Source organism: Gymnoscopelus braueri, assembly GCF_963280865.1.
Source record: "Gymnoscopelus braueri genome assembly, chromosome: 6".
In the NCBI taxonomy this organism is placed as follows: domain Eukaryota; kingdom Metazoa; phylum Chordata; class Actinopteri; order Myctophiformes; family Myctophidae; genus Gymnoscopelus; species Gymnoscopelus braueri.
The window spans coordinates 8,919,739-8,937,858 of NC_137607.1; the positions used below are offsets into that span (position 1 = coordinate 8,919,739).

The following is an 18,120-nucleotide window of genomic DNA, read 5'->3' on the forward strand; positions in this document are numbered from 1 at the left end:
ACGCACACGCGCACGCGCACACGCACACACACGCACGCACGCACACACACGCGCACACACACACACACACACACACACACACACACACACACACACACACACACACACACACACACACACACACACACACACACACACACACACACACACACACACACACACACACACACACACACAGAGCAGAGCACTGGAGCAGTCAGGGGTTCTTGCTCTTGCTCAAGGGCACTTCAGCAGTGTTAGGGGGGGAGGGGTACGTGGTAGCCATTCATTGAATTTAGATGTCAGGAGGAGGAGATCCCCGACTGTCTGGCTGCGCGAGACTATAAAGCCGACTACATAGGATGATTTTTCGGTTTCGGAAAGGCAACTTTCTGACCAATCACACTGTCTGAACTTTCTTTCGGCTAGTCAGAACATCTCGGAGGTGCAAGAACGGCCGAAAACAGAGTTCTGACAGGCACAGCAGAAGTTCCGAATGACGTCATTTTGCAGTTATTGCCTACCCTGCATGTTGGGTGAAGTTTGTAGCCGGCCTAAGGGCCAACCAAGAGTCATATTTGAAGTGCACAAGAGGGTTTTAATGCTCTCGTCAGAGTCCACACACACTCACACTTAATGTTCAAGTTCGAGACGGACCAACATGGCTAGTAATATAGTTATTCTAGTTTGTTACGGTAATATGTTACACGGTAAGAACATCAGACAGACGTTGGCGTCAGATAGAGAGATACCTTGACCAAGGTACTGGCGTTACAACAACTGGAGTTTGCCTCCGGGGTCACTGCTGCACCGTGGCTGCACACTGCTATACAGTAGTAGCTATAGGATGGGACGAAAAAGGGAAAATAGACCCAAGGGAACAATAAAACATACCATACCATACCTTACCTTACCTTACAATCCAATGCCATATTATGGTATAGTTTTTGTGACAGTCTTATGTAGAGCTGTTGAGTTAAAAGCACACACTTAGCGCTTGTTTCCGATCGTGTATCTCCCACTTAGCAGTGTGGAGTCATGTAGCTGTAGCCCATATATTAGCAGTGTTTCTTTCATTAGAATGTGTGTGTGTGTGTGTGTGTGTGTGTGTGTGTGTGTGTGTGTGTGTGTGTGTATGTGTGTGTGTGTGTGTGTGTGTGTGTGTGTGTGTGTGTGTGTGTGTGTGTGTGTACTGTGTATTGTGTTACTATACTTGTGAGGGCCACATGTCGTAGAATTTGAGAAACAGAGTAATGCCTGATTTATACATCCATAGTTTCGCGGCAGTGTCGTGCAACGAAAATAGCCGATCTACAAGCTCACAATGTGTTGCAGCGCACTGAAAAAAAAAATGGCATTCATAAAATTGTCCACCTAAAATGATGTCCTCACAAGTATAATAAACGAATGTGTGTGTGTCTGCATGGGTGCCTGCCTGTGTGTGTGTGTGTGTGTGTGCGTGTGTGCGTGTGCGTGTGTGCGTGTGCGTGTTTAGAGCAGTGGTTCTCAACCTGTGAGTTGGGACCCCCAGGGGGACCCCCACATGATTTGGGGAGGGGGTCCCTACATGTGAAGTGACAATTTAATGACTTTTAAGACCTTTTTAATACCCCCCAGAAAAAAGAAAGAAAAGAAAAAGACCATTACTGCATCAAAAGTAATCAACAATATAAAAACTGGTCAAACATTGGCCAAATTGTCAAATAGTATGAAAAAAAAATTAAATAGCCGATCTACAAGCTAGCTTGTATAGATCAGCTATTTTCACATTATTTATCTGTGGAACCGAGTCAAAATAAATGTAATGCCTCAACTCCTACAATTCCAAGTGCTTGTCGGGGTGGGGGGTCCCCAGTTCAAATAGGATTATTTTGGGGGGTCCCCAGTTCAAATAGGATTATTTTGGGGGGTCCCCAGTTCAAATATGATTCTTTTGGGGGGTCACGGCCTGAAAAGGTTGAGAACCACCGGTTTAGAGTGTATCTATCCTATTCCATATGCCAGACTATCTATTGCGTGTTGAGTTCTATGGGTTTGGTGTCGTGTGCAGTATCATTGACTGAAGTGTGCTATTTACTGACGTCATGTCAGCTGACATATACATACGTAAACATAAAACTATGTAGAGAAAAGCGATACATGTAGAAAAAGAAAAACAACCATGGAAAACCTTTTGTGGATTTATCATTGAATATTATTACAAGGATGGTGATCATTAAAAAAAAGAATACTGTAGTACAAACAATATATCCTGCCAAATTGTTATATAGAAATCACAGCGCACGTTTTCTGTGTGTGAACCCCACCATGTGTGTCTTCATATTGATGAAATAATACAATAATATTATTGTTGACGATGTCTTCATATGATTATTTTTTATTAAGTGACTTTGTAAATGATAGAGCTTAGGACATTCTACTGGTGTTGAGTATGGATTTATTTTTATGCTGTATTAAATACCCTAGAGACTTTATGTAAACTTATTGGTGTCTTACTTACAGTCCTCCTGTACGAGGGAGAAGCACAAAGTGATTGTACAAAAATATTGTGAATGTTTGTATATTATAGATGCAATTTAGTATAATGATGAATAAAAAAAATCACAATCTTTAACCATAGATTGTTTTGTTTAGTTTTTTTTGTCTCGTAGATTTTTTTTGAAACTTAGATTTTTGTTTCTTCAAGTGTGTGTACTTTTTAAATGCATGTTGTTTTAATATGTCTACTTTTTAAATGTATATTGTTTTAACATGTAACTTAAGCGCTTAAACCCTAGTCTCCCTATTAGACTTGAATTCATGGATATTTATTAGTTTTTAAGCCAATAATTCGATGACCGGCAGCGGTTCCGGTAGGAGAGAAAAGAGTCTCCTTTTTGTCTCCTACCGGAACCGCTGCCGAATAGCAGATCTTCAAGCTCATAGCGTGGTACCAAGTGCTGCGCTATGACCTTGTAGATCTGATTGTGGAAAATGTGTGCACATCTTTGAATATAAATATATGTTTTAAAGTGAACATTTTTAACTCAAATCATTGCTTCCTGGGGGGTCCCTGGAACAAAACATTTTGAGATGGGGTGCCGCGCTATGAGCTTGTAGATCTGCTATTTTGGAAAAGCCAATTTAGAATGTCCTTCTACTGCGTGAGGGGGCTGATTTTTCCACTACTTTTTTCATATATATTTTTTGGTGAAGTGAAGTATCCCTTTAAGCATTTTACTGTGTGGACATTCAAATGCATCATACATAGAGTAATGTTCAGTATCATTCACACGTCAACATATGGATGTCATCATGACCATAAACAAATGTAGGCCTACTTTTTTCTATCTATATGACCACTATTTATAGATCTGTAGTTCCATAAATTGAGCTACTACACATAGACATACAGTAGTGCCATGTCATGGTGGTGTCTCTGGAGTAAAGTAGGCTGAGTACAACTGGGGTCATGTGGTCAGGAGAGGTGACACCTCTTATGTTGGGCCCCGTTGGGCCCCAGCCACACTATCCTTGACTGGCCTCCACAAACCCAGGGTGCTTTTTTGCCCAAATTCCCATGTAAGGAATTTCACCCTCAACGTTTTTACCATGTGACACAAAAATAAACTGATGATAGTGCTGAAAAGCCATCTATGAAATCTATGAAAAAGTTGAATCTGCAACACACTTTTATACAATATGCAGTGTAGTGGGGGTCCCTGCTTCATCTCCTTTTCAGCTAAGGGGTCCTTGGCCTGAACAGCATTGAAGACCTCTGTGGGTTAGATAGATAACACAAGCTTGAGATGAGTGTATATTGAATTTTGAAGACTATTATTATTGCCCTGACGAAGGCAGCCACTTGGCCGACATGCATCGGCATTTTCTTTGTGTTTCCCTTAAGTACGTTTTATTTTAATTATTATTATTATTTTATTTTATTACACAATAATCAATATTAGTTTAAACTTAAGCAGACTAGCCTAATTCGTTAAATGTAATATATGTGTCATAACACAGATATAGATATAGATAGACAGACAGACAGATATACCACTCATTTAAATAAAAAAAGATAAAAGATAATAAAATAATGATTGAAATGAATGAAATTATAGTACATCATCAGAGAATAGGCTAACCGATAAAAACATGAATAATACAGCTACATCTGCAGTGCACACAAGGCAAAAACTATTAAATACAATAAATAAAGCTATTAAATACAATAAAAACATAAAAGATGATCAAATAAGAATAAACGAATGAATTCATTCATTTATTTTTATTTGATCATTGGCATAATTTAGATTATACCAATATTCCTGTTGTTAATTTTGCACTCAAGGCAACAAGCACCCATAGAGTTAAGGCAAGTACCCCACGCCAAGCCTCGGGACCAATCAGACGCTCCGTCTTTGACCCGTGGCAACAGCTCCACCAATCACGTGCGGCCTTGCAGACTTTGTTTTGACTACAGGCAGTGTTGCCATGTCCGTTTACTATAAGCGACTTTGGACTTGTTTTTTCTGTAAAGTTGCTTGAAAACATTGGTAGTTGCGGTTTTTGGGACTTAAACACATAATTAATTAATTCACTTAATTAATTCATTCATTCACTTAATTCATTCATATTGTTTCTAAAGTGTGGTTGCTTATTTGGGCTTGCTTCCTTAATGTTGTTTAAACCAGTGGTTCTCAATTAATATGTTTTTGTCCGTGGACCCCCATCTGCCAGGGACCCCATACAAGATTTGTGTTGTGAAAATGTTAAATTATTTATTTCTTTTTAAAAATATATATATTTTTGAAATTGCCTCTTTTGGGCTTGTTTTAATAGACCCGGTTATTGCTTATTTCTCTCACACAATCTGGCAACATTGACTTCAGGGTTGACCGGGTTCAGGTTGCATATAAAGCAGCTCTACTCTCATCTCTCTCTCTCTCTCTGTCTATTAAAGGTTAGTTTATTCTCTTATTGTTTAATTAAACACATCCTTGATAAGCCTTCATCCATTAGAATGTCTTAATAAGCGGCCATTGATGTTATTGAGTGTTATTGTGTGGATATTAGCCTGGTTAGCCGCTAATATAGCCTCCTCAAGCTAATTATGAGCTTTACTTAACCAGTGGAGTGGTGCGAAGTAACTAAGTACATTTACTCAAGTACTGTACTAAAGTACAGTTTGAGGTATTTTTTTACTTTAATGGAGTATTTCCAATTTTCAATACTTTTACTTCTACTCCACTACATCTCAGAGGCACATATTGTACTTTTACTCCACTACAATTAGTGGTAAACTTTAGTTACTTTGCAGATATAAATTATTACATTATAAAACATACATTAACCACTTTAGCCCTATTTTATACCTAGGCTATTTGAAAGTAGCAGATCTACAAGCTCTAAAGTACTTTTACTTTTGGTACTTTAAGTATATTTTAGTAACATTTTGAACACAGGCTTTTTACTTGTAACTGAGTATTTTTTATATTGTGGTATTGGTACTTTTACGTAAGAAAAAGATTGAGTACTTCTTCCACCACTGTAACTTAACTAACTGATGTCTGATCTTCTACTCCTCTAGCACAGAGCTGTCGCTTGCCGACCAGAACACACAGCTTGAAGATCAGCACTTTGTCACCAAGCCACACCAACCTCACTCTGCCTGGACCAGTCAAGGTGGGTTGAGGATAAAAGAAGCTGCTAGATACTCTGTTCTAATCAGTTATATATCTACCAGTGGTGGAAAGTAACTAAGTACATTTACTTAAGTACTGTACTTAAGTTCAATTTTGAGGTAATTGTACTTTACTTGAGTATTTCCAATTTACAATACTTTTACTTCTACTCCACTACATCTCAGAGGCAAATATTGTATTTTTACTCCACTACAATTATTTAAAAACTTAAGTTACTTTTCAGATATAAATTATTATATTATAAAACATACATTAACCACTTCAGCCCTATTTTATACCTGGGCTATTTGAAAATAGCAGATCTACAAGCTCACAACGCGTCGCATCGCGACGCGTTGTGAGCTTGTAGATCTGCTATTTTCAAACATTTAGTACTTTTACTTTTGGTACTTTAAGTACATTTTGATGCCAATACTTTTGCACTTTTACTCATGTACATTTGGAATTCTGGTCTTTTACTTGTAACAGAGTAATTCTATATTGCAGTATTGGTACTTTTACTTAAGTAAAGAATTTGAGTACTTTTTCCACCACTGATATCTACTATACCAGTGTTTCTCAAGTTGGGGTCCGGGGACCCCCAGGGGTCCTTGAGGGACTTCCAGGGGATCCCCGGCTAAATGATAGATTAGGAACCAAATGGACCCTTACAGGTCTGTATCTCAGAGTAACGGGTCCATTTGGTTCCATTTGTACACACTCTTGAGTTAAATTAACATAGATTTTACGATATAAATTGGGCTCCACGAGATAGAAACGCCATTAAATGGGGGTCCACAGCCTAATGTATGTCAAACTGGGGGTCCTTGAAATTAAAATGGTTGAAAATCACTGAGCCGTAAAAAATCTCCTCTTATGGGGCGCCTCCTTGGCATATCTTTTCAAACGGGGGTCCGTGGGCTAATACGTGTCAACTTGGGGGTCTTTGACATGAAGAAGTTTGAGAACCACTGTACTATACTGTTCAATTTCTATGAATTGAATACACAGGATTCCAATGGAAACAAGCCATAGTGCTTTCTTGGGTTTAATTCCTCTAATAGCATCCCTTTCTATTGAACTGTACTTTCTGTGCTTTTCTTTTGCAAACTGTTAATAAAGTACTCAATCAACCAATCAATCAATCAGTTGTAAAATACCATAATGCAGTGGTTTTCAACCCTTTTCATATCAAGGTCCATTATTTATTCGCCATTTCAGCCACGGACCACCGTTTGATGAGATTTAGCCTCTCAGACCTAAAACTTAGAATATTTTGTTATCGTTGGATAAGATTTTGTCAAAATAACAGTGTAGACTTCTTGTAAATTAAGTAATGCAGATGTTTTACAATAATTCAACTCTTGATATTCATATCGTCACTGTAAACCATGTCCAAAACAGTTACTTTTCAATAAATGGGGTAGAAAAAAAACCTGTATTCCAGTGAATCCAATTTATTATTTAGTTATAAGCTCTTTCACACTTACTTTATTTTTCTAATGTGACGACAAATAGCAGATCCACAAGCTCACAACGCGTTGCAACGCGATGCTGCAAAATCTGCTATTTTCCGTTACGGGCATTTTCATTCATTTATGAAAAAACATAAAAAGTTTAAATATGGAGATACGAGATAACCGCCCGGCAGTGACGGTATGCAATATTTTCGATGCACAGCAGCCATATTGGAAAGAAATTGGGCCTCTTCCTTACTTCCACAGTGGTTCTCAAGCGTTTTAATTTCAAGGACCGGGTCCATTTGGTTCCATTTGTACACTCTCAGAGTTGCACGCCCGTAAGGGACCATTTGGAACCCTCTCAAGGAACCATGAGGGTCCCTGGACCACACTTTGAGACCCACTGGTGTAGCAGAGTGTTTCCAGTGAGCCAACATACACAATATCAACACCCTGACTCTGTCTGACCAGAATGGAACAGAGCCTTCATTAGTATCATTGGTAACACCTGTGAAGGAAGTAAGGAAGAGGCCCAATTTCTTTCCTATGTATACGGCTGCTGTGCACAGAGCCTATTTGTTAGTAAAGATTTCCGTCAACCGCTCAAATGTGTTCTCCCCATGGGGCTGACGGTTCCAGGTGTTCCACTATTGTGTCCCCGCACAGGAAATGCCTCAGACCAGTAAGTCGTTGAGTTTGTCCGGAGGATCCGCGGGGCAGGTGGCTGCACCGGACCAAGGGGAGCCTCCGCCGCCACCTCCAGCCGAGCCCAGGGGTCCGGAGCTGGCACCGGGGGAGGACGGGGGTCCAGAGAGGGTCTCGCAGCAGGACCCGGGTGACCCACAAATGATCAAGTCACCCAGTGACCCCAAGAATTACAGGTGAGAGTACTTACTAGCGGTTATGTCACATGTCTTTGTTTTTATTTATTTTTTCATGGAAGACCAGTTGAGAGAGCAAGCTCTCTTTTCCAATGATGCCCTGATTACATGTGATGTGTGTGGCTGAGGTCAGCAGAGTGCTTTTAAAGGCTCATACCGGTTCTACGTTTGACTTCATACCAGTTCAGTTAGACACTTATTGGAGAATTCCGGACTAGCCTTTTCTTACCTTTATATGATGTTATTATATGGTGATACAGTACATTTACAACATTTTCATAACTCCATCCCGAGTCCACCGCAGCTAAAAACATGAGCGGACGGTCTGTGTGCTTTTTTTTGCTTTTTTTTGTGTGTGATATCTGACGTTCATATTGACAGAAAACCCTCCACAGTGTTAGATGCGCCCCTCCGGATGTCCCGACGAGATTTCACCCGTGATTTCATCCAAGTCTGCTTGTAAACACTAAGGCGGCCTATTTGGGACGAAAACACTGTGGCAAGGTTTCTGTCATTATGAACATCAGATATCACAAAAACTAAAAAAGTCGTACTGTACCACTCATCCTGATATAATGACACCATATACAGTAAAAGTAATAAAAAGTCTAGTCCGGAATTCTCCTTAAGCTCAGGATGAACCATAAACCATTTATTGCTATGATATTGCATTCAGTTTGGCGGTGTGACTCTGCTCCTGTGATACTATAGATTATCTGTGCAAGCATGACACAATCTGAGATCACAAAGTCAAAAAGCAGAGCCCCCAGTCAAAAGCAGAGCCCAAAAACGGATTTATTACATGAATATAACATTGAACCTTTCAATGGCATAAGTTAGATACACACATATCAGTTTGAACGTTGACAGGCTGCAGAACGTGGCTGTGACAATGCTGAGCATGATGTAGAATGAACAGTGAATGTGAATGTTGGACCGCTTAAAAATACCGCCTAAACTGGCCTGTGGGAATGAAGGCCTGTGTGTGTGTGAGTTAGCTTGTTGGCAGATGAGAATGATGGGAGATGAGTGATGTTGAACGGGGAGACCGACTGACTGTTGTGGGTGTATGTATGTATTATTAATCCATCCAATTCGGCAACTCATATTGCTATTTTTGAAAGAATCGTGACATTTGTGCAAATCTTTGATTATATATATATTTTAAAGCGATTTTCTTTTTAAATGGTGGTCCGTGGCTAAAAAAAAATGTGATTCTAAATCCTAACAGTATGTTGCTATATTAGTGGTGCTCTAACTTTTCCATGTCAAGGACCACCCAAAATGTATTTGGCCGTGGACACCCATCTCAAAATATGTTGCCCCCATGCGTTGTGAGCTTGTAGATCAGTTATTTTCAGCAAGGAGACTTGGTGCAGAGGGAAAAGGAGTAGACCAAGTATAGACCACTGGGGGACCCCGGTCAACTAAAGTATAATATAGTTTTAAGTGGTTAAAGGATCATGCCACATACTTTTGATTTCTCTTCTCATCATTAGCAGATTGTTCCTGTCTTCAACAAATGTTGTTCATAAGTCATGGAGTGTATACGTTGGTACAGTGGTTCTCAAACCTTTTTTGGCTTCAAAAACCGCATTCCCATATTTCTGAATCCAATTATCTGACTACAATATTTAGCTTGGGAGTGGATATTTTGCTGTATGTCCAGTTTTTATGTCAATCTGTTCAAATAATGTGAAATTAAGTATTGCTTTCTATTCAATAACAGTTGTGCTGGTCAGGTTTTTGATTTTTTGATTTTGATTTGGTTGAACTTTTTACGAATTTACAGCATGTCATAGTTACACAATTTTTGTGTTTTATCATTAAACATAACATCAAATAATGTTCCCACGTTCCCCCTGTAGTACTTGCACGTACCCCTAGGCTAGGCTATAATGTAATTTATTGGTGCTATAATGTAATTTATTTGTAAGTTATATTGTGACGACTTGTTTTTCTTTGACCAAAATCAAATCAAATCACCCCCATTTTGAGAAACACTTTTTTAGATCTTCTAACATCATTCACTGTCAGTGTCAGTCATGTTGAAACAGCATGGAAAAACACTCCACCAGACGTACTATTCCTTTTAAAACATTCTCTGCATAAGTGTAACTAACTGGGAAATACATGTGTTACAGAATTACTTTCTATCAGGCCATTTTCCCCTCAAACTAATACATTTTCCACTTATTTTGGGCAGGTCATCATTATAAACAAAAATGTTCAGCAGATTTCAAAACATAAACCATTTAAAAAATGTCAAAATATTTTCACAATTTGTCGCAGAACAAACTCAACAAAAGTTAAGGAGAGTAAGGATTGGTCCTCCCAGTGATGTCATTATTCCATGTAAAGTTATGACAGATCAGTGAAATGATTTTAATGGCAGGTGACATCACAGCACAGTTAATGACCTGGAACTACTGTAGAAATTCAAATAAGTGGAAATTCTACAACTACACACTGCAGTCAGACTCTGACTTGCTAAGACTGAACCCACTACAGTTATACCCGCTCATCAGGAGCAGTTAGGTTCATGTTCACCTTCAGTGTACTAACTAAGAAACCAAACCCATTTTAGAGGGTGAATAGGTTTCATGGTCGCTGTCTCCCTCTCCTGACCGAGAGAGGTAACTACAATGATGTCTGGTCTATCGGTCCACCGGTCTGCTTCAAATAACTTTACTCCCAACGAGTAGGTGTCCAGGAGGTGTCCTAAATGTCTCAATAGAAGAGTAGGGAGATCACCTCCAATATTTTACAAATGTTCGCATTAGAGATTTCACGATTTTTTTTAATAGCCAAAGACATCTAAAATGACAGAGATGCGTTCCCGGTCTTAAGGTCCTTACACACCGGGGCGATTTTTTCATGCGACTAATACGTTTTTTTTAAAAAACCTTATAAAGTCAATGCAAGAGTACATGGAGCGAAAAAGCGAAGCGAAAAAGCGTCTTTTAATTATTCGGAACGAGTCCGAATTTTGCGTATATTCGCATATTCGCCGGTGTGTAACCGCCTTTAATGGATTAACATACTCTAGTACCGTACAAATGTACTCATTATATTGTATAAATTATAAATTATATTGTATTAACATATGGTACCATACAGATGTATTAGTTATATTGTATTAACATAACAACATGAACATTTGTAATTTGCTAAATAACATTTGAGATTTGTGTGCGTGCGCACGTGTGTGTGTGTGTGTGTGTGTGTGTGTGTGTGTGTGTGTGTGTGTGTGCGTGTGCGTCTGTGTGCAGATACATCGAGCTGCCCAACGGCCTCAGAGCGCTCCTCATCTCCGACTTCACCGACGCGGACGCAAAAGAACGAAGGAGAGAGGAGGAGACAGAGAAGGAAGCAGGGAGGGAACAGGAAGAGGCGGGGCCTAGAGAGGAAGAGGAAGGACACAGCGAGGAAGAGGAGGAGAGCGAGGAAGAGGAGAAGACCAGAGGAAGCTCTGAGAAACAGGTTGGTTACATTATCAGGTGTATGCATTATGATCACTAGATCAACCATGTAGCGCAGGGGTCTTCAAGGTTTTTCAGGCCAAGGACCCCTTAGCTACAGTAAGAGAGAGATGAAGCAGGGACCCCCACTACACTATATACAGTATAAAGTTGTGTTTACACATTATCTTTTCTATTAATATGTTGGATTCATGTTCATGTATTTTCAGACATTGAAAGCCCTCAATACTTGGTAAACCTGGCCTTTAGAAATAGAGTTCCAAGGGAAGCACCCACATCCCAATAAAAACGTACAGGTGCTGAACGACAATACGTACACAGGAGTACACTGGCTTTTGACCTTTGGCTCTGTACATGGTCTGCTCTTTCCCCCCTCTACACCAAATCTCTTTGCCAAAAATAGCCATTGTGTTGTGAGCTTGTAGATATGCCATTTTGCGCAAATTTTCCCCCAGAATAGGGATGTTAGGGTTCAAGTGGTTAATGTAAAAAATCTAAAGAAATTTCCTATCATACAAAGATTTGGCGGCCCCCCTTTACTGTAGTAACTCTTAGGACCCCCTAAGGGTCCCGGACCCCCTGTTGAAGGCTCATGATGTAGCGGTTTGGCTCATGGGCTACGTAGAGAGAGTACATGTATTAGTCTCTCAAGTGACCATCTTATATATGTATTAATTTATTTACCAGTGACAATGCACATTAATCAACATGTCAAACAGTTAGCCAAAAGCTCATTTTCATCTGTGTGTAATTTTCAAGTGCTGATATGGTTATCCATACAAAAAAAGACAAGTAAACATGGTACAGGAGACATAACAATTACAGTAACATATGAGATATGACACCAGTGACAAATAGAGCTGATAATTAGCCATGATTACAAGTTTGGTTTGCTTCAAGCCATCTCTTAAGGTTGAATTTGAAGGTCAGATAGTTGGGGGTCTCTCTTACTTCGGTAGGGAGACTGTTCCAGTGATGGGAGGCTCTAACAGAGAAGACTGTTTCACCAAACACACTACGTCTGAATGGTACATCACAGTCCCCTCTGGTAGTTGCTCTGTCACCACTTCTCTGACACCGTATCTCTATGAACTGTTTCAGTGGAGGAGGTGCAAGCCCATTTAAAACATTAATAATTAGACAAGCATCTGCAAGACATCGGTTGCACCCTACCTTTCACAATGCAAAATGCGTTCAATATATATATAGGGTATTTTAATGATCACCATGCATACGGACACCACTACAGCATGGTGTAATCACTCAATAGTGAGTAGAGGGAGTGATTTCAGATACAGCCATGGACCACAGTACCCATGGGTACATTATGAAAACAAATTAATAGGACAGTTGTTGAGAAAATTGTGTGTGTGTGTGTGTGTGCAGTCTGCAGCAGCGTTGTGTATCGACGTTGGAAGCTTCAGTGACCCTGATGACCTGCCCGGCCTCGCCCACTTCCTGGAACACAGTGAGTCCTCTCTCCGTCTCCTTCTCTACACTATAGCCTGATTTATACGTTGTTATACACAGTGTTGCAGGACAGTGTTACTGTCACAGTGTCGCATTTACGACACGTTGTTAGCTTGTAGGTCTGCTAACATTGCAAGACTGTTGTACGGCAGAGCATAAATTAGGTATCTCTCTCCATTACTCCCTCTCTTGCTCTCTGTCTCTCCCTTCAAAAGGCTTTAATGTCATGTCCATGCAGAATAGAATGTCACCAAAGCACTGCAGACAATAACATTGATACGATAGTTACAGTAGGAAACATACAGTAGGGTTGCCAGTGGGGCCAGTCTCAGTGTCACTGGGAATAAAGTGTTGATGTGGTGTGAGGACCTGGTTTTGATAGACCAGCAGCAACGTGTCCCATTGTAGCTTTAGGGAGAGCTGATGACATGGGTGAGAGTGGAAACAGAAAAATAGAATTAATCATTATAAGTAACTTCAAATGAATGCAACATTTTAGAAAAGTACAAATGGGACAATTTCCTTTTTTTTTACCCCAAGCATATTTTCTGCATTATGTGCTGTAAAAGAACGTCATATTAGCGCATATCGGACAACATACACCGATACAATATATCTTTGATAGGCCATTAGGCCGATAATATTGGCCAACCGATATATGGGTCTCCAGAAGACTGATAAATCTGATGACCGATGTACAGTACGTACCTGTTGGGCTCTAATGTGAACAGTGGACAGATTGTGTGTGTATTTTGGTTGCTGTGGTGTTTATGGGCAGTGAGAAGTGTGTAGTGAGATGTGTGCGTTTTGTTGCAGTGGTGTTTATGGGCAGTGAGAAGTATCCAGCAGAGAACGGTTTCGATGCGTTCCTGAAGAAGCATGGAGGGAGTGACAACGCCTCCACAGACTGCGAGAGAACCATCTTCCAGTTCGACGTCCAGAGGAAGTATTTCCACGACGCACTCGACAGGTGAGTGGAGCGCAGTGTTCATTTCGATGGCTAAAACTATGATGAAAAATGTTCGTCGACTACCTTTTTTCACAGACGGAAACAAAATAAACGTTTGCATGATTGATTTCCACAGGCCGAGAATAATAGAATTAGTACAATTTGGGGGAACATTGAAGCTAGTGGACAGGAGACCTGGTATTTTTTGCAAAAGTCTCATATTTAGTGTTTTACATGTCCTTCAACTATGTATGCGTGTGTGTGTATGTGTATGTGTGTTTGTGGTACTGTAGGTGGGCCCAGTTCTTCATTTGTCCTCTGATGATAGAAGACGCCATCGACAGAGAGGTGGAAGCCGTGGACAGTGGTCAGTACCGCAGCCTTCTCATCACTGATTGGTCGTTTCACCCACCAATGTGGTTTCCTTGTTAAAAAGTAGTCTGTGTTTCACATGACAGATGAGTTTTTTATTTTTTGCAAAATGGAGGAAGCCTCTGTATTGGAAATGATTATTCATGGGGGCCTTCCACACTGGAGTAAGAGCCTGATAATAAGAGGCCATTGTCTTCTCCAATGCTCCTTTTCAAGAGCAGTGGTCTGGGGGTTTCTGGCGCGCCAGAAGAACTTATTCTAGCTTCATGCTGGACAGTATTGCATACTCATTTGAGTCTGTTTATTCTCAAGGTCTTTGTCTGCCTCTCTCTAGTCTTGCGTAGCCAGACAACTATTCCACAATCTCCGAATGCTATATAGAGTCTGGAACTACAAATCCGAGAGAGGAAGCTGGCACTTCCATTCACGAAAATACATTTTAAAATATCTTTACATTTAATTTATTAATTTCCATTTCTGCTTAGCATCAAGCTATATATATGTTTAGATGATTTTGATTTATATTAGGATAAATTTGCGCGACTGTAAAGACAAAAGTGGAGAGGAGGCTTCACATCCGCTTTATATTTTAATCATGATCAGAACTTCCGTGTCCCAGACTGTATGGTACCGGAAACATTTGAAAATTGTGGGAGGCAACAGTCTGGCCACGCGAGACTAGCTTCTCTCTAAACCCCTCCTACCTGTTCACCTTCCTCTCTCTCTCTCAATCTCTCTCTCTCGTTCAGAGTACCAGTTGGCGAGACCGTCTGACTCCCATCGTAAGGAGATGTTGTTTGGGAGCCTAGCGAAGCCTGGACACCCCATGGGCAAGTTCTGCTGGGGTGAGACACACACACAGTCACAAATCAACCTTTTGTTTTATCGCCTCATAATATTTGCGTACTTGTGTGGATGTGATCATGTACACATACAACAATTCAAATTAGTGTGAATTAATTGCATAAAATAAATGCTCCTGTTGTGTAAGGACCTTAAGTGGGATGAACATCAAATCTAGCACCTGTCTAATAACATCCTTAGCATCTCTGTGAACAAGCAAACAGCATACGTCTATAAATAACTATGAATAATAACCTACAGGGTTAGGGCTAGTGTGAACTGTGAACAAAGTAGCCAACATACTGTACATCTGCATAACTAGCATCTATCTGAATATAGACAACAAGTAGTGTTATAAATAAATAAGGAGTGCTAGGGGGTGAGTGCTATTGGGTAAGGTGTCTGAAGAGGTGAGTGCTAGGTGGTGAGGCAGAGACTGAAGCGGAGAGTGCTAGGGTGTGAGGAAGAGTTTGAAGACGTGAGGTTTCAGACTGTGGCATAAGATGGGGAGTGAGTCTGCAGTCCTGACTGGGGAGGGGAGCGGGGAGGTCAGAGGTCATTGCACAGTCTGGGAGCCAGGAGGGAGAAGAGTCTAGATCACTTGGAGTGTTGGTTAGGTTGTCATAGGAAAAGGAGGGAAAGACGGTTTGCTAATCCAGGTGTGCAGGAATTGGATTTGAGCAGCAACCAGGAGCCGGTGAAGCGAGCACAGAACTGGGGGAGACGTGAGCATTTAGGGAGGTTGATGACCAGGCATGCTGCAGCATTCTGGATGAGTTGGAGGGAGTTAGAGGGAGCATGCCGGGAGACAAGCAAAGTGGGAGTTGCAATAGTTGAGCCTGGTCCCTGGTGATGACTGAGGCCTGGGTAAGGAGCTGGGAAGACTCCTCGGTGAGGAAGGCTCTGATCCTTCTGATGTTGCATAGTTTAAACCATGCAGGAATGAGTGATCGCTGCAATGTGTGCCTTGAAGGACAGCTGACTGTCCAGGACAACACCCAGGTTCTTGTCACTTTGAGCACGAGCCACCAGGTTGTTGTCGAAGGACTTTTTAAGATCTGGCAAAGGGGGGCAGGACCCAGGGAAGAAGAGAAGCTCAATGCTTGAGGTGGAGGGAACACATCCAGTGTGAGATATCAGCCAGGCACGCAGCGGTGCGCTCTTCAACCTGTGTGACAATGGATGGAAGGAGAGGTACAGTTGGGTGTCATCTTCGAGTGGTAGGAGAACTTGTGAGCAGAGATGCCAGGTCCAAGGTGGGGATGGGGGACTTCTTTCAAGAGGGTAATGAGAATGAACCTTTCCAAGAAACTGACCGGTCAGGTAGGAGGAGAACCACTTGAGTACCATCTGTCGTGATTGATAGGCTACAAATCAAAGTTGTGCCGGCCTCAGCTTTTTTGAGCGTCCCAATGTAACGCATCAACCAAGTCATAGTTTTAGAGAAAGTCGTTTCACCATTTCCACTCCCCTTCGCCTCTATCCCAAAACACTAAACGGAGGAAAACTGTTTTTTCTCCCGGTTATCTTGAGCACCACTTGAAGGGTACTGTAGTCTGAACGCAAAGTAAGGCATACCAATGATTTGAATGTATTTGATGTTTTTGCAGATGATCCTCAGGTCACACTACAGTACATATTAAACACGCTGTGTCATGTCACCTCCCAGGTAACGCCCAGACATTAAAACACGAGCCCAGAGAGAAAGGCATCAACACCTACCAGAGGCTCCGTGACTTCTGGAAGAGATACTACTCCGCCCACTACATGACCCTGGCCGTGCAGTCCAAAGGTAACTCATTAGAATAAACATGACTTGATCAATTAAGAATGTTATGTTGAAAATATGGGACTATTATCTTTCTTTCTTTCTTTCTTTTGTTTTCCTGCTTTTATCAACCTGCCCAGGGACAGCAGATGAATATTTAGACTTACGGCTAAATCAGGCACATTTACGTCACAGAATTGTGACGTTAATGCTAGATAGATTAAATGAAAATATTCTTTAAATATAAAGAATCGGGGGCACCTACAGCGTGTAACACATCACATAGGCTCTGATGCCACAGCGAGTCCCCGGTTCGATTCCTGGGTCGGGGCGACCTTTGCTGCATGTCTCTCCCTGAATATCTCCCTTTTTCCTGTCTCTCTACTCTGTAACTATCAATAAATGCAAGAAAAGCCTGGAAAAATAACTTAATGAAAATGTTTAAATAAAAAGGAGAGTTGGATGTTTGGTTATTTGTCAGTGTTGGCCTGCTCTACCCTAACAACCTAACCCTTCATTTATGTGTGTTCTACTTTAATGACCTGAAAACCTGAGGCTGTGTTGGATACCTTCTAACAGGGTGGAGGTGTGATGAGTCATGCTGTGTGTTTGTTTTCTCCTCCAGAGACTCTGGACACCCTGGAGAAATGGGTCAGAGAAATCTTCATTAAAGTTCCCAACAAGTAAGCTTATAAGACACACACACACACTCACACTCACACTCTCGTCACACTCTCACACACACACACACACACACACACACACATAAATGTTCCCATCTCAGTGAGCTAACAGTTACATTGTAGAGTGAGAGTCACATTGTCTTCTGCTGATAACATTGGTGTATTGTATATAGACAGCAACTTTGTATATAGTTGCTGTCGGACAGAAACCTCATATCTCCATATTTTTTTTTAAATTGTCGTAAATTAACGCCCTACTTGATCATACTACAGCGTCACACAAAAGCATCAAAAGTAGCAGATCTATAAGCTCGAAACGCGTCACTTCGTGCTGTGTTTTGAGCGTGTCGATCTGCTACTTTTGCTATTTTTGAATTTGAATCGTGAAAATTAACAGTTATGGACATACAGTATGAGGTTTCCACCCGACAGAGACGATATATAGACTGCATACATATATGGGCGGCCATAGTTAAACGGCATGATATGGTAGAGAGGCTGTCTTGGAATCAGAAGGTCCTCGGTTCAACCCCCACTCCGCCCAGTCTGTGTGTCAAAGTGTCCCTGAGC

General features: G+C 41.0%; 1 protein-coding gene across 1 annotated transcript in view; it reads left to right on the top strand.

Annotated features, from left to right (window-relative positions):
* Positions 1-4,845: 4,845 nt before the first annotated feature.
* nrd1b (nardilysin b (N-arginine dibasic convertase)) overlaps positions 4,846-18,120 on the top strand; it is a 42,698-nt gene continuing 29,423 nt past the window's right edge. Inside the window, exons 1-10 of the mRNA XM_080430926.1 lie at positions 4,846-4,921; positions 5,549-5,643; positions 7,769-7,983; positions 11,256-11,466; positions 12,852-12,933; positions 13,752-13,905; positions 14,178-14,251; positions 15,006-15,101; positions 16,769-16,891; positions 17,493-17,550. Coding sequence (XP_080287052.1) covers positions 7,772-7,983; positions 11,256-11,466; positions 12,852-12,933; positions 13,752-13,905; positions 14,178-14,251; positions 15,006-15,101; positions 16,769-16,891; positions 17,493-17,550 — 1,010 coding nt within the window. The 5' untranslated portion in view covers positions 4,846-4,921; positions 5,549-5,643; positions 7,769-7,771. The remainder of the gene's footprint in view (positions 4,922-5,548; positions 5,644-7,768; positions 7,984-11,255; positions 11,467-12,851; positions 12,934-13,751; positions 13,906-14,177; positions 14,252-15,005; positions 15,102-16,768; positions 16,892-17,492; positions 17,551-18,120) is intronic.